This window comes from Misgurnus anguillicaudatus, chromosome 15 (genome assembly GCF_027580225.2).
Source record: "Misgurnus anguillicaudatus chromosome 15, ASM2758022v2, whole genome shotgun sequence".
In the NCBI taxonomy this organism is placed as follows: Eukaryota; Metazoa; Chordata; class Actinopteri; order Cypriniformes; family Cobitidae; genus Misgurnus; species Misgurnus anguillicaudatus.
Window position 1 is genome coordinate 22312677 of NC_073351.2, and position 25865 is coordinate 22338541.

The 25865-nt window shown below is 37.4% G+C and overlaps 1 protein-coding gene across 1 annotated transcript in view; it reads right to left on the reverse strand.

Annotated features, from left to right (window-relative positions):
• The window catches only part of hydin (HYDIN axonemal central pair apparatus protein), a 94984-nt gene that overhangs the window by 20456 nt on the left and 48663 nt on the right, over positions 1–25865 (reverse strand). The window contains 27 exon segments of the mRNA XM_055174500.2: positions 69–267; positions 1044–1216; positions 1873–2032; positions 2732–2851; positions 2935–3117; positions 4147–4178; positions 4286–4504; positions 4614–5021; positions 5132–5267; positions 5377–5534; positions 5622–5735; positions 7513–7850; positions 8233–8364; positions 8485–8562; positions 8677–8806; positions 10656–10895; positions 12680–12829; positions 13393–13584; positions 13828–13955; positions 16912–17048; positions 17129–17265; positions 17464–17591; positions 20205–20379; positions 20601–20741; positions 20852–21061; positions 21966–22140; positions 23104–23226. Of these exon segments, the coding sequence (XP_055030475.2) occupies positions 69–267; positions 1044–1216; positions 1873–2032; positions 2732–2851; positions 2935–3117; positions 4147–4178; positions 4286–4504; positions 4614–5021; positions 5132–5267; positions 5377–5534; positions 5622–5735; positions 7513–7850; positions 8233–8364; positions 8485–8562; positions 8677–8806; positions 10656–10895; positions 12680–12829; positions 13393–13584; positions 13828–13955; positions 16912–17048; positions 17129–17265; positions 17464–17591; positions 20205–20379; positions 20601–20741; positions 20852–21061; positions 21966–22140; positions 23104–23226 (4516 nt within the window).

Below are 25865 nucleotides of genomic sequence, written 5' to 3' on the forward strand. Positions count from 1 at the left end.
TTTTTATATTATCTGTGATCCCTGGGACTAAACCCACGCTTTATGTGCAATGCTCAGGAACACATTACCTCTAAACAAATGGTTCTCTTCAGTTTCACAGGGACTCTAGCCATGAAATTCATGTGCACGTGACACTCAGAGAGAGGCATGATGATCCCTTGGTTCTGCGACACACTGAATTCATCTCCGAGGAGCTTCAGCCCCCGCAGCTTCCAGGCAGCCGGCAGAAGCGTCTTATTGCGCAGAGTCAGGCTCCGGGTTTCCTTTCTGTAGAAAAATGCACAAACAATATTTTTTACCTGCAATTTTTCAATGCAAATGTACAGTACAGTTTATTAATATATTTGAGAATGAATACGTTTTTTTAATATTTGAGAAATGTACTTGCATACTTACATATGATAACTTTTCTATATCACATGTTATAGTATAGAATATCTGTGATTGTATTCAACAATCTGTGGTAATGTTTATTAAGGTGGTAATGGCTGGATGTGGTTGTTATGCAATGTGCTGTGGATGTGTGCACAACAAAACCCACTGACATAAACAATACCTAAATGTGTGACATAATTACAATGTTCAATGTGAGGAGCACACCTGATGCTGCTGCAGTAGCTAGTCTGAGTTGTGCGTGATTTGTCTTTGACTATTAAATTTATTTTCTTTTAAAATCAGATGGGATGTACTTGAACTACAGAATGTTATTTTACCCAGAATGTTGACAAAAGCTCTAAATCCATGAAGGTGGACGAGGTAGCTGAAAAGAGCTGCAAAAAAGCAATATACCGCAATCCCAGAAATTCCTATCCAGAAGAAATTGGATTTCTCAGAGGACCCAGAGTGAACAAAAAAACATTGGGTAATTTGCTCTCGAGTGAGAAAACCGCATATGTGTACTTAACCTCAGAAAACCAAGCAATTAGGAAAAGATGTGGGAATGGCTCATATCTGCTACTATAACCATGCGGTTAGTGGACTATAAAATCAGTTGTGGTAATTTAAAGCAAACAAAGAGGTCATGTGAGCGTGTAGTAAATGACCTGTATGGTGGAACTTTGTCAAATTGAAGCAGCTTGGGATCCAGGTCCAGTTCTGGTCTGACTCCTATGCAGGAAAGGCAAAAGACGGCCAGCTCTGGGTTCCCCTTGATGCAACACACCACACTGTCCTCTACTAGTTTAGGAGTATTGGGATACGCCCACACCGTCAGTTTCTGCCAGTAAAATATTGAAAATTAATGACAGGAAAGCCTTTCATTGTGTGAAAGTAATCATTTCAGTGAAGATGAGACTGGAATGAGATTAGATTAATGACAAAATGTTGGTTTACAATAATGATTTGACATCTGGAAATTAATATTTTTGGAACCTGCAAAATGATAAAGCTCAAAATTTACTGCCAGGCGATATATTTTCTTTAACAGAATTCCCCTTTCCAAGCCTACAGCAAACGGCTGGTTTGAACTACAGCCCTCTACTTCCCGGCTGAATGAAGTCAATAAAACAGTTTTTGACTCCGCCCACAGGAATGCGTCAGTCGCCAGCTTTGGCTCAAACGGCTCTGCTAAGCTAGCTGCTGTTACATCACAACCAAACTACACAATCAGAGCTTGTTACATATTTCTGAAGGAGGGACTTCATAGAACAAGGAAGACATCAGCCCGTTTTCAGGACAGTGAAAACAGTGCTATACAGATAAGTTAATTCTGTAAAAAATACCACGTTTTTTACACATAAAACATGAACACATTATATTGTGCACTGTAAACACAATTATAGCTTCAAAAACACAGAAAGAACGGGAAATTTAAATAATATTTTACTGTATAAATATCAAATTTAAATTCAGCCCTGAAGGCAGTGCACTTACTTTTTTCTCATTGGGTTCAAGGGTCATTTGTGATGGGTCAAGAAAGAAAGTAGTGGCCTTGGTGTCATGTTGGAAGTAAAACTGGATCTCAGCCTTCATTATGGAATTGTTGTGGATTACAAACTTCTCCATGTTCTCAGGAAATTTCCGTTCTTTATACCTATGTAAAAAAGTTACACTTTCTCAAAACATTTATTAGTGACCCTGTCTGTGAAATCCAAGTCTCATAATCTAATTATGAGATTAGGAGCATTTGATTTCACTCATTGATTTCACTCATTGATTTCACTTTATACTCCGTCAATACAAAGATTTCAAGGTTATATTTTCACAGAATGTTCTTTTGTGATTTTATGTCGAAAACAGTAAATCACAAAAAAATTATTCTAGCTGTGTTTCATATCCATATAAATGCACATGTACACACGGTCTATAAATCTAATATGCTTATAACAGTATATTTTGAATTGTCTCTACTTTTAGAAAACTTTATTGAACAACCACAACAGAGTGAAGGGGAGTTGCACAATGGACGAGAAGCGCAGCGTCACATCGCATCTAGGACAACCTAGAGGTATTGTACACAGGAAGTGCGCATTAAATAGCGCAAGATTAGTCAGATAGCGTCTACTTCAAAATGCAAAATATACGTTGGCAGCCATTGTTAAACGGTAACGATTTGGGACAAATATGATGTTATTTAATTAACTATGTGAGTGGCGCTCTGATATGCGTACATTCATAGAAAATAATGTGTTCTGTTTTTAGATTCATGGCGCGACGCACTGCTTCTCATCTGGTGTGCGACCCCTTTTAAGCTCATTATTGTTTTAACTGCAATAGCATCATGCGCTAGCACCTTTCTCTGGTTTTTCCACATAGCAAGGGTCCAAACTCGTACACATCAGACTTGATAACATACGTCTTCTGTAGCCCACTCTCAGGCTGCAGGGTCTTTTTGCAGTGTGCAAACACCACCCTAATACATTAACACATTTGCAATAATTAGTGCATGTCAGAGGACTATGGTATTGATATTTCCCCTACTAAAATATCACTCACTGAGGGTCTCTGGTTATAGATGGGCAAGCACAAATTCCTCTGCAATACAGCTGATAAGATCGCTTGCTCCCCATCAACTCAAAGCTGTAAGTCTGTTCAAATTCTCCAAGAGAAGAGGGTTGAAATATGATCCTGAAAGTAACCGCTTCATTTGGTGGTACAATCCAGCGAAACTGAGTAAGCCTTTAAAAGAATCACACATTTAAGATTCTTAGAGAAAAAGTGAGATAGAGAAATACTGTAGTGAAAATTACAAATAGTATTATGGGCACAACAGTTTGAATAAAATGCACTTTTTACACTACATACTGTACATTTATTTTTGAAATACTAAATTCAAGTTATCCCACCATTTGAAAATATTTTTAGGAGCATCTGTGTGCTTGGAAGCAAGGAAATCCGATTGTACAATTAGACCGATTAGTTAACAGGGCCACTATCTGAAAAATCATTTTGAATCCCACATTTTTTAAAGGGACACTTTATTTTGTTAATTTTCCAGCTCCCCTACAGTTAAACATTTGATTTTTACAGTTTTGGAATCCATTCAACTGATCTCCGGGTCTGGCGCTACCACTTTTAGCATAGCTTAGCATATCTATTGAATCTGATTAGACCATTAGCATCGCGCCTAAAAATCCCAAAGAGTTTCGACATTTTTCCCACTTAAAACTTGACTCTTCCGTAGTTACATCGCAATAATATTACGCAGCAGCCGAAAATAGTCCCCTTAGTATCTTTCAATAGCAGGGGACTATTTTCGGGCACTACGTAATATCATTGCCCCTCTTGCAGCCATGTTATGGAAGCAAAGTCCTTTATTAATACCCCAAAATAAGAGTATAGTTCCTAACCATATCTGCCTAGAAAATCGCATCTTTTAATTTCCCGTCTGTTTTAGTACACGATGTAACTACAGAAGAGTCAAGTTTTAAATTGGAAAAATATAAAAACTCTTTGTTTATTTTTTTAGGCGCGATGCTAATGGTCTAATCAGATACAATGGATTATGCTAAGCTATGCTAAAAGTGGTATCGCCAGACCCGGAGATCGGCTGAATGGGTTCCAAAATGGTAAGAATCAAGTGTTTCACTCTGGGGAGGCTGGAAAATTAGCAAATTTACAAAAAAAGTGGAGTGCCCCTTTAATAAACACATGTAGGACTCTGCTGTATACTGTATGTGCTTTTTGTCCATAAGGGACCTCCAGTACCTTTGATCTGTATCACTAGCCACCATGGCCTCCTGCAAGAACCAAGAAGATTGTGTTTAATTTTTTTACGCTCATTGACACGTCATTTACCATGTTTAAATGAATCCTTCAAGTAGCAAAACACATTTTTGGAAACTACCTTAACAGATGTGACTGGATCCATAGTATCTGATATAAGATCTGCATCTTTCTTCTTCTCAGCCAGGTGATCAGGCGCTGGGGGAATTGTTATGGTTAGACAGCTGCTAGACTGCTGAATGTTGGGCGCTGATCGCTTCTCAGGGTACTGGACAATGGAGAATATTACAGGTGGAGAAATGGGTGGGCCTCTGGGTCCAATTCCTAATTCGTCCAAAATCTGGGATATAGACAAAACCACCTTTATGACAGCTCACAAGATATTATATTGAAACTTCCAAAAAAAAAAAGAAAAGAAATATTCAGGCATAAAAAATTTTATTCTCAACCTCTTCAAGGGAGGGTAGTTTCATGCTACTGATAATCTCGAATCCACTAAGGTGTTCGTTGTGTTTGATGGACAGCCAGATGTGAGGGACAGGAACTGGCACCACCATGTTGTCAGCGCCCTCTGTACCATCAACTGGCACATGGGCCTGGTTCGGAAGCGAAGACTTAATATCTACGGTGTCTCCCTTAACCTTTTCTTTCTCAATTTTCTCCTTCTCTCGTTCCTTCTTGTTCTTCTTGCCAGTTGGGGCAGGGCATTCGGTGGTCTCCTCAGTCTCTTGGACCTCAGGCTGCAGTAGCAGACCTTGGGTTCGGTCCCAGAACTGAAGAATGTGTTGGAGTTGGGGCTGGCTATCCTCATACAACTGAAATCGGGCTTCCAGCTGTCTGTCACTATCACTGGACTGCTAACAATGTACAACATAACACAGTAAAGATCACCAATGTTAAGTGTCACTTATTAAGAAAATAAAGTTAGGATGTCCAGTGTGAGAATGGGTGTAACATTTAAACTAACCAGCTCTTGTTCTACATTGTCCTCTATTATTGGTAGAGGTTCTGGTTTGGTATTTGTGTCCTCAGTAGGCGTCTCCTCTTCTTCTCTTAAATTCTCAAGCTCCTGTTGTCTTTTCTTTTCCTGTTCAATCTGTTCCCTAAAGTAATACACAAAATTAACTTTTCTTTTTGTGTTTGGTAACAAAATAAATCATTATTCTCTAAAAACACAAAATAAAATGTTAATGATGATAACATATAAATCACCTGCGCTTGAAGGCACTGTAGCTGTTAAAGAGGTTGATAACATAAATATGGCGGCGGTTATTGAGGGCTTTCAGAATAATCTGGAGTGTGTTATTTTGAGAGTTGCAATACTGGGTCTCCAGCCCGTCAAACACAACACCACGATGACAGTCGCTAAGCTATTCAAGGCAAAGAAGACCATCCATGATACTACAGTATATACTGGTATAGACAAGTCAAATGTACACAATATAGCCAACCCTCACCTGCAGTCTGTCTGATAGGATATCGACCAACAGATCATCAGGCAGGACGCCATCGCTCAGCTCTCCAGCTTTTTGACTGGCACTCATGCTCAGACGCAAGTATGTCTGTCCAGACTGCATCACACAAACAAGATTAACCTAATGAACTGTAAAAAGCCTGTCTTTTTGAGTACTCATGCAGGCATGCGGTAAAAATATCCTAACATCTACAATAAATTTACAAGAGAAATTCTTGTTATCCGAAAAAAATTAATTACGTTTTAAAGGTCCACTGCTCACCCCTTGCTTTTGAAACACATAGAGAAGCTACGGTAGCCAACTTATTAAAAAAACTTAGTCCATTAAAGGAATATTCCATTTTCTTAAAAGAAAAATCCAGATAATTTACTCACCACCATTGTATCCAAAATGTTGATGTCTTTCTTTGTTCATTCGAGAAGAAATTATGTTTTTTGAGGAAAACACTGCAGGATCCCTCTCACTTTAATGGACTTTAATAGACACCAACAATTAATACTTAACTCAACACTTAACAGTCTTTTCCAATGGAGCTTCAAAGGACTATAAACAATCCCAAACTAAGCATAAGGGTCTTGTCTAGCGAAACGATTGTCATTTTTGACAATAAAAATGGCAGGTATCCACTTTTAAAGCACAACTTCTCGTTTAGATCCGGTCGTCATGCGCTAGCGTGACCCGACGCAATACGTCATCACGTCAAGAGGTCACAGAGGACGAACGCGAAACTCTGCCCCAGTGTTTACAAGTGTGGTGAAAGAGGACCGTTCCTACGTTGTTGTATGTCAACTGATACTAATTAATGTCTTTGTGTCAGTTTATTGTTTACAATGGTCCGCAAATGTGCGTTTTATATATGTAACACGTGACCTCCCTACGTCACTACGCATTTACGTTAGGTCGCGCTGGACCTGACCTAAACGAAAAGTTGTGCTTTGAAAGTGTATATTTGTTATTTTTATTGACAAAAATGACAATCGTTTCGCTAGATAAAACCCTAATGCCTCGTTTGGGATCATTTAGACCTTTGAAACTCCGCTGAAAAAAACTGCCAAGTGTTGAGCCAAGTATTAATTGTTGGTGTCTATTAAAGTCCATTAAAATGAGAAAAATCCTGCAATGTTTTCCTCAAAAAACACAATTTCTTCTCGACTGAACAAAGAAAGACATCAACACCCCGGATGACACTGTGGTGAGCAAATTATCTGGATTTTTCTTTTAAGAAAATGGAATATTCCTTCAAGGGCTTCTATAGAAACATGGCGGCACAAAAGGCAACTTCCATGTAAGGGGACCCTCGATGTATGTAGATAAAAACATCTCATTCTAAGGTAATAAACACATAACGGTTCATTATGAAAGGTCATTATATACCCCTGATAAAATAGTTTTGTATATGATTTTGCATTTCTGACAAGAGATCCTTCTAAAAATTACACACTGCACCTTTATTTACGTTCTTCTTCTATCCACAAAACTGTAATTTTTTATTAGATTACTGTAAATCCTAACATTTTGAAAATACCAATCTGTCTGTTTTTTAAGAGATGCAATGTTACGCAAAAAGATCTAGGCAGGTGGAGCTAGGGTGGAGGCGGGTGTTTGTTAAAGCTTTGATAGCGTGCTGCGCCATACTACTAACAGCATGCGGACAAGACTATTTAAATGCATTGTCATTAGTATGAATTACATAAAGCCAATTATCTGATATGCTGAAGTACAAGCGGATTGGCTGGGAAATCGCAACATTAGGAACAATTAGCCTGCACCTCTAGTCTATGTCATTAATCAAAAAGTTACTGCATCAAACAATATGATTTCTCTTGACATGTATGAAGCCAAAGACAACAATTCTGTATTTCAGTGCACATACCAATGAGGGAGCGACTGCAACAGAACTGCCGGTTTTCCCGGTGATGGTTGTTTTGTTGCGGGTTGAGGCAGATGACGGGTGGACTATAAGGTCACTTATCTGGCTGCCCTCTGCCGTGTGTTTGGCTACTGCCTCGACACTAAGAACAGCAGGACCCTGAAGGGGTGTGGCCATCTTATCCGCCTCAGCCTCCTTTACAGCCGCCTGGGCACACAGTTCCCTCACCCTCAGGCCTGCTATGGTGTTCCCTGAAGACATAGTTTCCTGCACCACCTCGTCTAAATTGAGACACGCTGCCCCATAGTGCTTGGCCAGAGTAACTGCTGTCTTTGTTTTACCTGCAGACAGATGTTTACATTCACATAAGATGTTGCTCTAAAGTGTACTTCTATATACTTCTATTTATCACAAAGACATAAAGTTACTATATGGTGTATCAGGTTAGGGGGTAAATATTTAAATAGATTATTGACATTCATTATGGGTCTACTGGATTAAGGAATATACTAGTTTACTTAGGGTAACAGGGTTAGTGAGCTATTATGAAAAAAATGATCAATGAGCTCCTTAAATGTTAGTTTGTTCCTTACACAACGGTCACATGAACTATAGCTGGAAAACAATGTATGTGTGAGTAAATATATGAGAATAGTAATGGATGAAAGTAATAGTAAATTAATTACACATTTTATTTTAGGGTGGGTTACTGTAAAGCCAGACCTGATAAAGGAGCACCATGCACAATGAGGGCAATGCCCTGGCGCTTTTGGGCAGCCTTTCCCTCCGGTGAAAGATCAACGCCCATGTGACGAGCTATGGCTCTAGAAACAGGGTCATATTCCAGATCTCCCACTGTAGAAGACAAATGTACTCTCATAATGCACTTAAATAATACCACTTACATTGAATCTAATATTAATAAAAATTTCACCCTAGTATCCTGTACTCTGGTTGCAACTGGCTGAATCGTACCTTTATTGTTGAGTGTTTCACCTTCAGATGGTGCAGCTGTGTCCCCAGTGTCTTTATCTGGAAAACCCTCCCCAGGTTCTTAAAAAAGGAGGTGAGATTCATTAGGTGCTGATGAAATGCAAAACCCGTGATCAAGTTATGGATGATTATTTTTAATATTGCACAGACAATATCTGCTACTGTCCACATTACCCTGCTTGGCTTCTTGTGAGCAGTACTCTGTGTAGAAATTCAACAGTTCCTGTGGCAGAGTATCGCCGGGGGCACGGGGTGGCAAAAGTAACACATTATGAGCATCGTATCCTTTCATCATCCGCAAGATCTGAGGAGAACAACAGAAAGCAAATTCAATACAATAACGCAGATTATCTCTAGTAGATAGCATCACGTTGTACGTTTAACCGAACACATTTGAAGGTCAATGTTGAGTGTTCTATTTAGGTAGTTTTCTCTACAGCAAATTGGTTCCTTAAGGAAGTTATGGTGCAGTTACATATTTCTTATTTCTCCCCTATGTGTCGCTATTTGTGAATGCAAAAACAAGAATGTAGTAAAGGGGATTGTTTTATCACTCAGATGTAGTTTGTTCATAGCTTAGGGAAATCACTGGAGTTTTGTTGAGTATTAACATACAGTGGTGTGAAAAAATGTTGGCCCCCCTCCAGATTTCTTATTTTTTGCATATTTGTCACACTTTAATGTTTGAGATCATCAAACCAATTTAAATATTAGCCAAAGATAACACAAGTGAACACAACATGCAGTTTTTAGTAAGGGAAATCAAAATCCAAAACTACATGGCCCTGTGTGAAAAAGGGTTTGCCCCCCTCCCCCTTTTTAAACATAACTTAATGGATTAGTTCATTTTAAAAAAAAGAAAATCCAGATGATTTACTCACCACCATGTCATCCAAAATGTTGATGTCTTTCTTTGTTCAGTCAAGAAGAAATTATGTTTTTTGAGGAAAACATTCCAGGATTTTTCTCATTTTAATGGACTTTAATGGACCCCAACACTTAACAGTTTTAATGCAGTTTAAAATTGTAGTTTCAAAGGACTCTAAACAATCCCAAACAAGACATAAGAGTCTTATCTAGTGAAGTAAAAAATAAAAATAAAAAACATGCACTTTTAAACCACAACTTCTCGTCTTCCTCCGGCTGTGTGACGAGCCACCGCGACCTCACGTAATTGCGTAATGACGTGAAAAGATCATGTGTTACATATATGAAATGCACATTTGTGGACCATTTTAAACAATAAACAGACACAAAGATATTAAATAGTATCATTCCACATACAACAAAGTCGGAACGTCCTCTTTCTCCATACTTGTAAACACTGGGCTGTAGTTTCGCATACGTCATCCGTGACCCGTGACCTCTTGACGTGAGATGACGTATTACGTGAGGTCGCGCTGGCTCACGGGACCGGAGGAGGACGAGAAGTTGTGGTTTAAAAGTGCTTTTTTTTTGACAAAAATGACAATCGTTTCGGTAGATAAGACCCTTATGCCTCGTTTGGGATTGTTTAGAGTCCTTTGAAACTGCAATTTAAAACTGTTTAGTGTTGGGGTCCATTAAAGTCCATTAAAATGAGAAAAATCCTGGAATGTTTTCTTCAAAAAACATAATTTTTTTCTTGACTGAACAAAGAAAGACATCAACATTTTGGATAACATGGTGGTAAGTAAATTATATTGATTTTTTTTAAAGAAAATGGACTAATCCTTTTACTGTAGTTTATCACACCTGAGTTCAATTTCTCTGGCCACACACAGGCCTGATCACTGCCACACCTGTTGGCAATCAAGAAATCACTTAAAAGGACCTGCCTGACAAAGTGAAGTAGACCAAAAGATCCTCAAAAGCTAGCCATCATGCCGAGATGCCCTTAATAATAAAAACTTTCATTTAAAAACTGCATGTTGTCTTCACTTTGACATCTTTGATTAATAATTAAATTATTTTGGTGACCTTAAAGTGTGACAAATACGCAAAAACATAAAAAAAACTGGAGGGGGGTAACACTTTTTCAAACCACTGTAACTGCCTCAGATGTTTCTTTCCTTATGAACTATTGATCTAGAGTAAGAGTATAGAGCTATAAAATGGGATGTTTTTTAAGACTATTACTGTCAGATTTGTTAGAAAAAACTAAGGTGACTCACCTCTTCTTCCTCTAGGTACTGCTTGTCAAAATCCAGCGAGTAAAACTCAATAGGAAAGGAACAAGGGTTGCGGAAAATCACATCTGCCACCTTTTCTTCAGTATAAGGCAGAATGGGCCCCAGTACTAACTCTGAAGAAGAAAACTCCAGCTGAGGTTCTTCTCCTTGACCTTGGGCCAAAAGTGAGATCTTTTGAGTGCTCTGAGCCACTGATATCACCAGCCTTTGACTGTAAACCCTCTGTGAGAAACACATAAAGAAGAGAACAGTAAAGACACACAATTTGATTCATAACTTATGTTACAGCTAACTTTGTCTTCTTTGCCACTTCTTGTAATAAAGATGTATTGTAGAAGCTCAATTAGCCTAAAATGATCTCTTTCAGACAAGGTTAATTAAATTGAAGTGCAGAGAATACATCAAAATGACACAAATGCAAAAGCTGTGAATAAGAGAGAGAGAGGCTTTACATTAGGGGAGAGCGGGGGCGAAAGTACCATTTTTCAGAAAAACTTAATTTTAAAAGATAATGTTATAGACAGAGATATATTTTTGCTGTGGTCAATAACTCACAAGTGTGGTCTATCAATAACAGGTGAAATTTTGGAAAACGGTGAGTAAATAATGCAATATTGGTCAGCTCTGACAGAGGTTGTGTGCCTAAAGGAGGTCGCACACCGGACGCGCAGCTCAGTGCCGCGCCGTTCTTAAAAAATCAAACACATTGTTTTCTATGAGTATACGCACACTGGCGCCGACAGGTGGCGCCTGTCCGCGGCGCCCAGCTATGACTCAGGAAGTTGCTCAAATCCCTGTCCCGCCACAGAGCGACACTCACATAGTTTAACATTAAATAACATCATATTTGTCCCAAATCATTAACGATTAACATTGGCTGCTAACGTATATTTTGTATTTTGAAGTAGACGTTATCTGACTAAGTTCGCGCTATTTAATTTCCGGTTTACGATACCTCCGAGTTGTCCTAGACGCGTTTTGATGCGGCGCTGAGCTGCGCGTCCGGTGTGCGACCCCCTTTAGATGCTGTAGTACTTTGGGATGCAAATGTTATCAGGGCTCAGAGAAAGTCGCTTTGTTACTTTCGTCCCACGTTACTTTTGCCCTGGTTCTCCCCTACTGTGTTTTATAACGTCAGAGGTTTTGTTTTATTTAAATTTTTACAATAACTATTTATTTCTTGCTTATTTCTGTTTTGGTTTCCTGGTTTTAGCAGAGTGGGTGTAGCCTTTATGAACCACCTGCCCAATGAGGAAGAGCTCAATTTAGCAAATAATTTTATCAAGCAGTAGAAATATAAGCAGAATGTATAACAAAAATCCAAAAGCACAACTCATTGTGAATGATCAATAAAGTAATGTTATATTATGTTATTAAATGCATCACATCAGTTTTATAGATTTTTTGAGGGTCTGATCTGCAATAATTTGTCTACATATTGACGAGTTATCTCGTCAATTAAGAGAAAACATTTGCATAAAAAAAACGTGTTCCTGATGAGTTTTTATGTTGATCTGCAATACCGCGATTATCCATTAGATGGCGCACTTACCCAATTTATAAAAAAACTGAAGCAAAAAATTTACTAATTTTAAACTGTGTGTATGTTTTTGTATGTGTATGTTGTATGATAATTATTCTAAATCTGATCTCTAACAAAATTTTGTCATAAAAATGCAATTATATCAGCTTTTGCTGAAAAAAGTTTATTTTTAAAGAAAAATACCCATATTTAAGAGTTTATAAAAAAAAATAGAGGTAGACAAAAAATAGAGGGTCTGTTCTTTCATTTGATATATTTGTATTTTTATGTATATTTTTAGAAGAAAAATTTCCTGGAAGGCATTATGTGAAAATCACAAAAAATGCCGGTGGGCAACTTTTTCAAGAAAGGCTGGCGGGGAATGAGTTAATCCTTCACTAAACAAAACACTGAGAAGACCCTCTGATTCTTGTGTAAAGCTATTTATTCTGTAATTATAGGGAATGTGTGTACTTGACTTTACCCCCTCTGCTGGGCTGAACTTGACCTGCACATTGCTTCTGTCACCAGGATAGAGCAAGCCGTCAGATGGCAATATTTCAAAGATAACTGGAGAAGGCCGCTGTTTTAGCTGAGCCTGCCGTCTGAGGTATAGTGGGATATGCTTGTCAATCTGAAAACATGAGTCAATATTTGGGATGAATTCACATTCACTTTAAAATACACAATGATAATCTCTTTAAGCCAAAGTAGGATGTGACACTTGACCAATATCTTAACAAAAAATGATATATTACACTTTATAAAACCTACCTATTAATGACAAAAATGCACCTGTTTGTAAAATATATCAAAATGTACTTCTTTAATATACAGTACAATCTTTAATATAAAGTTTTATTGAGTTTGATCCATTAGGATATGTTATACTGTAGAAAACAATATTGTCTCTGTAATTATTCATAAAAATGTCATGACTACGCTTCTGTAATTACATTTTATGTAAAGCTTAAACTTCATTAGTGTGATCTGTCGGTTTGTGAAAGACATTTTATCTTATTGACTTACGAGAACACTTATGGCCTGCCACTCTCATTAAAATTTACTATCAATATTCTCAAACATGTTTTCTCATGGTGATAGTGAGCAAAAGTGCATGTAAAAGAATCTGTGATACATGGGCAACCAATGCATTTTCCATGCAAACCACGCATGTATAAATTATTACTCTAGTACCTTTTTTGGACGTTCCTCTTGTCTGATGGTCCATTCACAGGGGACTGGTCCATGGTTATACAGCTGGACTGTGGCAACCTGACAAAAGCCACACTGAATTGTGTCGAACTGCAGTGTGTCTGAAGACACCGTGAGGGAGGGCAGGGTGACCTCCGCACATAAACGCACCTGCACCTGGGGCCCTTTAACCACCTGTCAATTAAACACAGTGAATTGCTCTGAACGAAAACCTATACATAGAGCAACTATAAAAAGAAATGACTTATATTGTATATTTTAATAAAAATGAACAGAGTACGCTGAGTTCATGTTCACGAGAGTCAGTGGCATCCTTATTTTGGGGGCTTTTTATGTCTTAAAAGGCATGAAAAGTCAATATTTCATTGCAATCCCACTTTTTACTGTTTCAGGTATTTAATAGCAATTTCACCAAACCTGTATGGGCAAAACTGCATTGATCTTTCCCAAGTCCATATTAGCACCACAGGCATCAAACTTGACTTCAAACGTCTCTGTCTCACAGAAGGGCAAATTCTGAACCCGGTCCAATTCTGTACTAAATCCTAAAGGAATCCTAAAGTTATTATTCACATTATACATTATTCACAGGTATTATTTACATTGACTGACAGTAAATAACAAATCAATATGACAACTCCTAACACATCCAAAAGAACCACACTCCGTGGCGGCTTATGACTGCTCATCCGAGGGGCGCAAATTCAAAATATGTTTTCAGAGTGTCATATGTGTTGCTTGTGTTTTCAAAATATGTTTGTTGCGTCATGTGAACCATGTGTGATGTGTTTTGTCAAAATAAGTGCCTGCTGCACACGCGTCAAAACCGTTTATGATAAGAAAGAAGCTCACGTTCACAAAATACACGCAAGACACTCCCTTAACAGTAAACTCTGATTACGTATGAGATTATACGAGTATCTGGCAAACGCGAGCATATATTTTTTCATGAACCCTTTACACTGCAAAAAATGTCTAGTTTTTAGGCCAAAAATATCAAATTTAAGTGAATTTCTGCATAAAACAAGCAAAAAATCTGCCAATGTGGTAAGCAAATTTATCTTGAATTTATTTTCAATTATGTGTTTAAGAAAAAAGTTAAAGATTTTTGCTTACCCCATTGGCAGATTTTTTTGATTGTTTTATGCACAAAATCACTTAAATTTGATATTTTTGGTCTAAAAACTAGACTTATTTTCTTGGGTCGTTTTGCTCATCAAGAAAATACATCTTGATTTAAGAATTTTTATATATTTTTTACTGAAAACAAGACAAAAATACTAAGATTTTTTTTCTTGAAATTTTTTTTTTGCAGTGTGGGATAAGCAAAAAAATCTTGAAAAATTTTCTTAAACACTAAATTCAAGAAAAAAATGAGAAAAAAATTTGCTTACCCCATTGGCAGATGTTTTTGATTATTTTATGCACAAAATCACTTAAATTTGATATTTTTGGTCTAAAAACTAAACTTATTTTCTTGGGTCGTTTTGCTCATCAAGAAAATACATCTTGATTTCAGAATTTTTAGATATTTTTACTGAAAACAAGACAAAAATACAAAAAAAAATTCTTGAAAATCATTTTTTTTGCAGTGTGGGATAAGCAAAAAAATCTTGAAAATTTTTCTTAAACACTAAATTCAAGAAAAATTCAAGAAAAATTTGCTTATCCCACTGCCAGATTTTTTGATTGTTTTATGCACAAAATCACTTAAATTTGATATTTTAGTCTAAAAACTAGACTTATTTTCTTGAGTCGTTTTGCTCATCAAGAAAATAAATCTTGCATTAAAGAATTTTTAGATATTTTTACTGAAAACAAGACAAAAATACTAAGATTTTTTTCCTTGAAAATATTTTTTGCAGTGTGGGATAAGCAAAAAATCTTGAAAAATTTTCTTAAACACTAAATTCAAGAAAATTTTTTGAAAAATTTGCTTACCCAATTGGCAGATTTTTTTTGATTGTTTTATGCACAAAATCACTTAAGTTTGATATTTTTGGTCTAAAAACTAGACTTATTTTCTTGGGTCGTTTTGCTCATCAAGAAAATACATCTTGATTTAAGAATTTTTATATATTTTTTACTGAAAACAAGACAACAATACTAAGATTTTTTTCTTGAAAATAATTTTATGCAGTGTGGGATAAGCAAAAAAATCTTGAACATTTTTCTTAAACACTAAATTCAAGAAAAATTCAAGAAGAATTTGCTTACCCCATTGGCAGATTTTTTTTAGCTTGTTTTATGCACAAAATCACTTAAATTTGATATTTTTGGTCTAAAAACTAGACTTATTTTCTTGGGTCGTTTTGCTCATCAAGAAAATAAATCTTGCATTAAAGAATTTTTAGATATTTTTACTGAAAACAAGACAAAAATACTAAGATTTTTTTTTCTTGAAAATAATTTTTGCAGTGTGGGATAAGCAAAAAATCTTGAACATTTTTCTTAAACACTAAATTTAAGATAAAAATTAGAAAAATTTGCTTACCCAATTGGCAGATTTTTTTGATTGTTTTATGCACAAAATCACTTAAATTTGATATTTTTGGTCTAAAACTAGACTTATTTTCTTGGGTCGTTTTGCTCATCAAGAAAATACATCTTGATTTAAGAATTTTTATATATATTTTACTGAAAACAAGACAACGATACTAAGATTTTTTTTCTTGAAAATAATTTTTTGCAGTGTGGGATAAGCAAAAAAATCTTGAACATTTTTCTTAAACACTAAATTCAAGAAAAATTCAAGAAGAATTTGCTTACCCCATTGGCAGATTTTTTTAGCTTGTTTTATGCACAAAATCACTTAAATTTGATATTTTTGGTCAAAAACTAGACTTATTTTCTTGGGTCGTTTTGCTAATCAAGAAAATACATCTTGATTTAAGAATTTTTATATATATTTTACTGAAAACAAGACAACAATACTAAGATTTTTTTCTTGAAAATCATTTTTTGCAGTGTGGGATAAAGCAAAAAAATCTTGAACATTTTTCTTAAACACTAAATTCAAGAAAAATTCAAGACAAATTTGCTTAACCCATTGGCAGATTTTTTTTTAGCTTGTTTTATGCACAAACTCACTTAAATTTGATATTTTTGTTCTAAAAACTAGACTTATTTTCTTGGGTCGTTTTGCTTATGAAGAAGAAGCATTTTAATTTAGGAATTTTTCGATATTTTTACAGAAATCAAGACAAAAATACTAATTTTTTTTCTTGAAAATAATTTTTTTGCAGTGTAGCAGGCACTTATTTTGACAAGACACGTGATGCACATAGGATCACTCGACACGCAGAACACATATTTTGAAATTTTCAAACCACACACATATGACGGGCTACATACATTGTGACGAACTTCGCATCGAGCAAGTCACCGGCCGCCACTGACCACACTATTTTCTTATGTAAACAAAACAACAAAATCTGCTTAAAAGTAAAAAAAGGACTTTTTTAATTTAAATACATAAAAAACTCTGCAGTATAGACAAACCTGTGCCTGTCAGCAAACTCCTGTCAGCTCTAAAAGACACAGCTAACGGACAAGTGTTGGTTATTTTGACGATGTGGGTCGCAACACTGCCAACAATAACGTAACCAAAGTCCAGTACATACTCAGGCAAGCTTACTCTGCAGAAAAGACACATTAGACTTAAGACATCTCTGGCTTTTGGAAAAAGCAAGAGGTTGAACTTCATGAACTGACTTACTTGCTGAGCTTTTTGAGCAGGCTGTTTGTGGATCCTGCTGTTCCTCTTTGATCACTGACCTGCTGCTGTGTCTGTATAGCTATGGCATGTTCCTTCACAAGGAGCCGCTCTAGCTCCATCTGGAGCAGGGTATCGTACTACAGCATACACAGATAGCACACAAACTATTATAGCACATTTGCATTTATTTGCAATATAAAATGTACAAAGCTGCAATAACAGTCACAGAAAGTTCACACTAGGCTTTGATGGATTGCATCATTAGGGACTTCCTAAATAAAGCCAGGCAGAGAAAGAACCACTGAACAACAGTGATGACCAATAAACATACTCACAGTGGGAATATAGTCATCTTCAGGTGGCATCTCCTCTGTGGCAGACCTGCTCAGTACCCCATCTCTCAATTTCTCACTCTCCACCATATTTTTTGCCTCCATTAATAAGGAGACATAGATCTCCTCATCTAGCGAGAAAAGATAGGTTGGAATGGAAACTTATTACATTTTATAGCCTCTTCATAAGACTGATGACTACTGCAGACGTCTTATCTCATGGTGAAGTTTTACGGGCTCCCACAGTTTTATGTAGCCTACCAATCCTATTCTGGATTGGTAATCATTCTCCTCGTACTTTCCAAGATAGCTTGTATTGCGACAGGCAAAGTGAAATTTTATATAGTTTATTTTAAATCATGATCATCATTTTTGACCTGATCTAATGACTGCGGTCTAGAGAATAGTCTAGTCTAGAGAGAGTCAGGCTTGTAACCCGAAGTTCGCCAGTTCGATCCTTACGGCTGCCAGGAACCGATTGTGGTGGTCTTGAGCACCTTATCTCCAATTGCTCCCTAGGCGCTGCAGTGTATAGAGTGCTAATATTTGCTCCCAAATCAGATCACAATTCACACTGACATCAAACCACAGACAAAATGTTGTTGAGATAAATAGCAAACTGGCAACAGACCAAAGAGAAAATGTGATTCAACAGTTGAATTCTTGTGCATAGCTATGAAGAAGTTCAAGGTCAGGCATTTTAAACAAGTATGCCTGTCTGAGAGCTGGCACAGGCTGACTGTGTTTAATTTAAGGTTAGGCAGGACAGGACACTGAGTTGGCCTCTCTTCAACCATACTTGATAGGGGAATAAACTGGAGCGTGTTCAGAATTTTAAAATATTACGTCTTTCACAAACAATCTTGTGATCATGAAGCTCCTTTGACCTCAGACTGGCCAAAATTTGCTTAAAGTGCACCTATTTCATTGCTAAAAACAACGTTATTTTGTGTATTTGGTATAATAATGTAATATGTAATTAAGCAATATCGCTCGAGTAGGAGTGTGATATAGCTCTATATCATCACGGCTGTGATTAGGCCAGAGGGACGAGGCCGTAGGCAGAGTGCCGGAGGAGCGATATTGCTTTTATACAACAGTTCGACGGCATACGTTTGAAAAACGAAAACTAGAAAACAACAACGGAGTTATTTTAAAAGCCTTTTTGTTTGAGAACTACTTCTTCCGCCACGGATTTGAGGGCGGCCAGAATGACAGGTAACCCTTTCGGCTGCTTTGAATCTCATATTAACTCAATGGACGGATTCGCCGTTTTTAAATATTACAATTTCTTGGTCACAAAGTGTGGTTTTAAGATTAGTTCAGTCGAGAATATATATGTATTATATTTAAATCTACAGTTAATTAGGAAAGATAGCGCCTGTTTGAACGTTTGCTTGGTGAGATTCGGTACGTATGAGAACCAAAGCATGAGCGGACGTCAGTGTTCACTCGCCCCGCTAACCACCGCCCTCTCTGGGCTACATCTCTGACAGGGATTCCCTGGCTCTCATATTGGCCTGATGGTCAAAAATTAGATCAAATCAGCAGTATTTGGTGTAATGATTAAACTATGACTTGTTTTCTTATTCATATTTAGTGTCTTTTGTGTTGTTATTGTTTTGGCGCGAGGTAAAAGTTAATAAAACTATACTTCTATAATGTTACTATTGGTTTACCATTTCATCTTAACGCGATACGAGCACTCGGTTATTATTAGACTTCGTTCTTGCCAGTACTATATAAAACTGTTTTTTATGAGTGTCAGAGAGATGTTTTTGCATGCTGCTTATAAATATACCAGTGGCAATATCTCATAACATGTTTTATTAGTCACGTCGCGATTAAATAAATGATTAATGTCCACATTTAAAAGCTGCGGTGCTTACCTGCAGTTCCATGGTGTTTTCGCGTTCTGATAAGAGATATAGCTCCAGAAAAAAATGAGTCTTTACATTCCTCTTTCCAAGTGTTAATCGTCCACACGATGTGACAAGACATTACTCCCATGAACTTTAACGTAACATCCAAGAGCGCTGATCTTTGACGGAATAATAACTTCCGATTGGGGATTCACAGACTGATTTATGAGCTACAGTAGTAAACTAATGAGACACACGGAGAGTCTGTGTTTTTCCATTCAGAGATGAGCCTGTTTAGAGGACCTCCATTCACTAGGTGGCGGAATGAAACGAAAGGTGAAGCGGTTACTGTGCCGTTATCAGTAGAATATTGCACGCCTCTTAGCCAATCAGATTCGAGAACCAGAAAGAACTGTTTTATAATGTGGTATAATTTGTACCATAATAATGTGTTTGCGTGGTTTAGGGTTAAAAACACATTATTTTACAAATACCGTACATTTTTGTAGCTCCAAATTTCACCTCTCTTCCTGAAACGCATTGATTCATGTACAAAACTCATCGATTTGAAAAGCTCTGTCTCTGATTGGCCAACTAATCTGTATGATGAAATTGGGTTGAATATATCTGATGTCAGCTGGAAATGTGACGCTCTCTACCATGTTTGAAAGATTTGCGCCCAATGCAAAAGCTAACAGGATTTAATTTACAAGCTGAGTCCGAAGTGGGAGGAATTATTAGAATGTCCATAAAAACTAATCAGGAAAGCGTCATTGGCAGGCAAATGTTTTCTCTTAATTGACAAGATAGCTCGTCAATGGTGGGGAAAGGGTTAAAAGTGTATCAGCATCTTAGCAAGCAACAGCACTAATAAATACTCACTTAGATCTGTAGGCAGGTCCAGACACACTCTAGGGAAAATGCCCTCTCCTCTTACAGTAATGCTCTCTGTCTCAAAAAAGGCCACTTGCAACTGAAAGGTCTTGTGAAAAACCTCCGGGATCCCTGGTAGGTAGCAAACACTGAGTCTTATTTCTGCATATGGCTCTAGGTGGCCCTTCAGGAGAAACATGAGAAAATACATGAGCCAATCAAATCACCTTAACCATGATACATTCATACACTTATAACTGTAATTTTATAAATGTGATATATTGAAATAACAGTACATCCATCTCTCTTTGCTACTAATAAAAATATAATAATACTATTTGCTCTCCCATACATTTTCCATGCTTATCCCCCACAGATTCACTCTGGTCATGGAGAACAACTCACCTTGCTCGGGATGACTAACGGTTGACCAGGTAGGGGTTGGTCAACAGAAAGCTCTTGTTCATCAGGTAGAGTGGAGAAATCAAAGCAAACTGCCCCTGTGTTCTTCAAAGTGATCTCTGCCTCTGCCACATGGTCAAACAACTGCCATTACATGCAACAAGACAGAAACACTTTAGGCTGAAATTCGTATTCATAAAAACAGAGCAGACACCACATTCTACTTCTTTTATAGTCAAAGTTGGATTATTTACCAGCAAGCCGAAGTCAATGTCATTCTTGTCTAGTGTATACGAAACAAATGAGGCTTGACCCTTCAGTGTGATCTCATAGGTGGGCCCCCCCTCCACCTCACACAATGCTAACACATGAGTGCTGATGTTAGCATGGCCAAGAAACGAGAAAGTCACCAGTTTGGTGTCACCAGGCTGCAGTTCTCCATACAGTGATGAGATATCGAAGACCTGCCACAAAGCACATCAAGAATTAAAGGAACATTCCACTTTTTTTGAAAATATGCTCATTTTCCAGCTGCACTACAGTTAACATTTGATTCTTACCGTTTTGGAATCCATTCAGCCGATCTACATGTCTGTTTTAGCATAGCTTAGCACAATCCATAGAATTTGATTAGACCATTAGCATGGTGCTAAAAAATAACCAAAGAGTTTTAATATTTTTCCTATTTAAACTTGACTCTTCTGTAGTTACATTGTGTACTAAGACCGACGGAAAATTAAAAGTTGCGGTTTTCTAGGCAGTTATTGTCTAATAACTATACTCTCATTCTGGCGTAATAATCAATGACTTTGCTGATGTAACATGGCTGCAACAGGCGTAGTGATATTACACACTGCCCGAAAATATTCCTCTTGGTTACTTTCAATAGCAGGGGACTATTTTTGGACACTTTGTAATATTACTACGCCTGCTGCCGCCATGTTACAGCAGCAAAGTCCTTGATTATTACACCAGAATGACAGTATAGTTCCTAGCCATATCTGCCTAGAAAACCGCAACTTTTAACTTTACGTCAGTCTTAGTACACAATGTAACTACAGAAGAGTCAAGTTTTAAATAGGAAAAATATCCAAACTCTTTGGCTATTTTTCAGCGCGATGCCAATGGTCCAATCAGATTCAATGGATTATGCCGAGCCACGCCAAAAGTGCCAGCGCCAGACCCAGAGATCTGCTGAATAGATTCCAAAACGGTAAGAATCAAATGTTTAACTCTAGGGGAGCTGGAAAATGAGCATATTTTCAAAAAAAGTGGAATGTCCCTATAATTGATGAAATATGGGCACTCATATACAAAAAAATCTGACTTTTGGAGAATTGCTTTAACCGAAAGGAACACAAGTTATACCTCCTTCACACCCACACGTGGATGCCCCTTGGCTGTTAGATTAATAGGTATGGTTGCCAAGTCTGTCGCTGACCTTTGTCTCAAGTTAGTCCTATTCGTCTCCTGTCCATTGGACGTGGAGACACTACATTGCAATCCGTCCTCTTCCACGTGAGGTTTAATAATGTCAGGTTTTCTGCAAAACACAGCATGACCGATAAATTAGAAACGACAAAATATCAAATCTCTATATCTCTTACCTCTTCTGCCTGCCCAAAGGGTCATACAGAAACTAAATTGGGCCTGTCAAGAGAGGCATTAATTACACAAAGCAATAAATAATTAAATGGGTGTAATTTGTCACAAGAAAAAGTTCACAGAGCTGTGAAGAAGGACGGAAATGGAAAATAATACAACATGATAATGAGTTTATTGATGAAATTAATGTGTAATAGCACCTGGCCTTAAGCCTAAAGGACAGCTCCAATGAAAATCATGGTAAAACACAAAGCTGTATTGAAACTACAGTAAGCAAATGTTTTTACAGTAAATGTGTTTGCTATATAAATTAACACAGTCAGCAGGGGGCAGTGTTGTATGTGTAATAAAAAGGGAAAGGCTTTAATTGATTTTTCTGCTACAAACAGGAAATAAAGCATCTTTATCAAATAAAACATTTTCGGCTTAAATACATCTAAACAAGCTCAGCTTTTGTGGTGTTCGTTTACTGTTTTTTTTTTTTTTGTTAATGAAAGTGAACACTCCAACATCTCCACTATCATATGCAAGCACTGTAATGACATATACAAACATGGTGATGAGAAAGCCAGGTGCAGGTGTTTACAAAGGCAGCCCTCAACAGATTGTTCTGTCAGATATGCCGTCTACACGATGCCTCACATTTACCTGATCTTCCCAATATGTCACACATAAGAATGTGTGTGTGATGACTGCTCTTGAGCAAACTAATGATTTTCGTGGGAGGCTATGCCTCATCATCTCATTATGAAGCAGTGAGGTAATACTCAGAGGTCTGCTAACATGATGAGATTCAGAGTAAACATCCCACTTTATATGTATCCTCATAATTCCTGCTTATTATTAGTGCGGCCCGAGGGACCTGTCAGCCTCCGATCTCACACAAAAGCTGTTCTCGGACCTGTTTGGGTCCGTCTTGCCGTCAGCTTCTTTCGTCTTCAACAGCTCCCTCCGCACCTCCTCGCTCTCTTCTCCTTTCCCCTCGGTGTACGCTCCGATCCCTCGGCTCTCCACATCAAAAAACCTATCAAAAATAAAGGAAAAAGTAATCAGTCTTACATCAGACTCAAAGTAAAAGCCGTCCATCAGCATAAAATCCGCCATGTGCTGAGAGCCCAATAGGATCAAAGAATAATAGTGCTCTCGCTCGTGGATTAATTACCGATAGGCTTTTAATTAGCAGGCTGGACAATGTATGCAGAAAGCCCTGCTGTATTGATAGGAAAGGTCACTGTTGTATTGGCTCGTGCAGGAGTTGGATGAATTGCAGCCGTATTCAGCACAGGGGCTCTATTGATTTATTTGACATAGGACGTGGCAGCTACCAAACATTAATTTAAAACAATAAAAACTCAACCCTTTACTATCGACAGGTAAGATTTAGAATGAAGATTTGTGCAAGCCATTTTTAAATTCGAAACAGGAAACCATAAGTAAGATGTATGGTTATACAGTATGATGCTTGTGTGTGAGTATTATAGGTACATGACAAAGCTCTAAAGTATTGTGATGAATCTAAAATCATTTGCAGAACATTGCAAATGTTTGTCAGTTATCGCTGTGTGCCATTTGACTAGACAAGACTGTAAATGCTGATTATCCATTATTTAATTACATGACGTTCCACTACTGTACACTATACCATCAGCATTGAGTTAGCTGTCAGCTGTGTCAATCTGTCATACATTATAACTCGCTTATTCAATTATGGTAAGTTATTGCATTTTCTCACAGGGCTTGACCGTACATCTGTCCATCTTTAACGTCTGGGTACTGAATTGAAGCATTAATTGCTTAAACTTTAGAGGGAAAGAAGAAACATTTGTTTCAAAATGTATTTATTCATTAATTTATGTTTGGTGTTGTATTTGTCAAGAGAAAATCAATACTCCTTGAGCATTTCTCAAAAAGTTGTTTATGCAGCCATTGAATTGCTAAACATCAGCTTAGGTCCAAACTTGATGGACTGCTTTCCTAAGCTGGCTGCATTAAAAATGCACTGGCTCCAAATTAAAACGTAGCACAGTCGAGCCAAGTTCAAAATGCAGAGGTGCCCTTGTGCTTTTAACATTTTAGAACTATAAGAGCGCAGAAAAACATTTCTAAACTAAATAAACATTCTAAAGTATACATTAAAAGGTGATGTCTCTATTTTGTACATGCATTCTAGTAAGCATGTATAGACATAGCAGCATTGGTTTAACCAATGGCACTAGTTTGGGGGTGGGTGATTTGCTTCAAATAATCAGCATAAAGAAAGGGGAGGTCTTTGTGAAACCATACTTTGTGCAATTCTGCAACACTTGTGATGCAAATTACACGCAATCAAAAAATTTTAGTAGGCTTGATATACTTAAAGGCGAGGTGCACGATCTCTGAAAGCCAATGTTCACATTTGAAATCACATAAACAAACACGCCCCTCCCCTAGTCGAATCTGGACCTTCTTTTGATAGACCCGCCTCACACATACACAATCCAGGCAACGATGTCGTAAATGAGTGAAAGCAATGTGCATTACTACGGTATTCCAGGTAGAATATGTTTTGATAGTATTGCATGTTTTAAAGGGGCCATGACACAAGACTTTTTTAAGATGTCAAATAAATCTTTGGTGTCCCCAGAGCACATATATGAAGTTTTAGCTCAAAATACCATATAAATAATTTATTATAGCATGTTAAAATTGACACTTTGTAGGTGTGTGCAAAAAATGTGCCGTTTTGGGCGTGTCCTTTAAAATGCAAATGAGCTGATGAAATTCAAACACTGATCACAATGATGGTTGTTTGTTGCAATTAAAACTTAATTGTGCTTTGCACTTAATGGCAGTGCTGTGGTTGGATAGTGCAGATTAAGGGGCGGTATTATTATAATAAGATCTCCTTATGACATCATAAGGAGAGCCAAATTTCAACAACCTATTATTTCATATGCTTGTAGAGAGTGGTTTACCAAAACTAAGTTACTGGGTTGATCTTTTTCGCGTTTTCTGGGTTGGTGGAGGCACTGGGGACCCAGTCATAGCACTTAAACATGGAAAAAGTCAGATTTTCATGCCATGGCCCCTTTAACATGTGAATTACGCCCGGCATAAGAGTAAGAGGCGGAGGTCAGAATTTTGCCATGGACAAACTGCTGCAGGAGACATAGATCGCACACATGCTGCAGGCTCAAAGACTTGCATAGCAAATGTAAATGTCCTAGCTTGACTCCATCTTTTTAACAATATTTGCTTAAAGGGATAGTTCAACCAAAAATGAAAATAATGTCATTAATGACTCACCCTCGTCGTTCCAAACTCGTAAGACCTGTGTTCATCTTCAGAACACAGTTTAAGATGTTTTAGATTTAGTCTGAGAGCTTGTTAACCCTTCATTAAAAAATCTACGTACGGTATACTGTCCATGTCCAGAAAGGTAATAAAAACATCATCAAAGTAGTCCATGTGACATCAGTGGGTCAGTTAAAATGTGTTCAAGCATCAAAAATACATTTTGGTCCAAAAATAACAAAAATTACGACTTTATTTCAGCATTGTCTTCTCTTCTGCATCTGTTGTGAAGCGCATGCGCGAGACCAAAGTCACGTGACTGCAGTGACGCGCTTGGCATGTTATCCTCGGACATGTTTGCAAAGTTTTTTTTTTCAAACTTACAGCGTG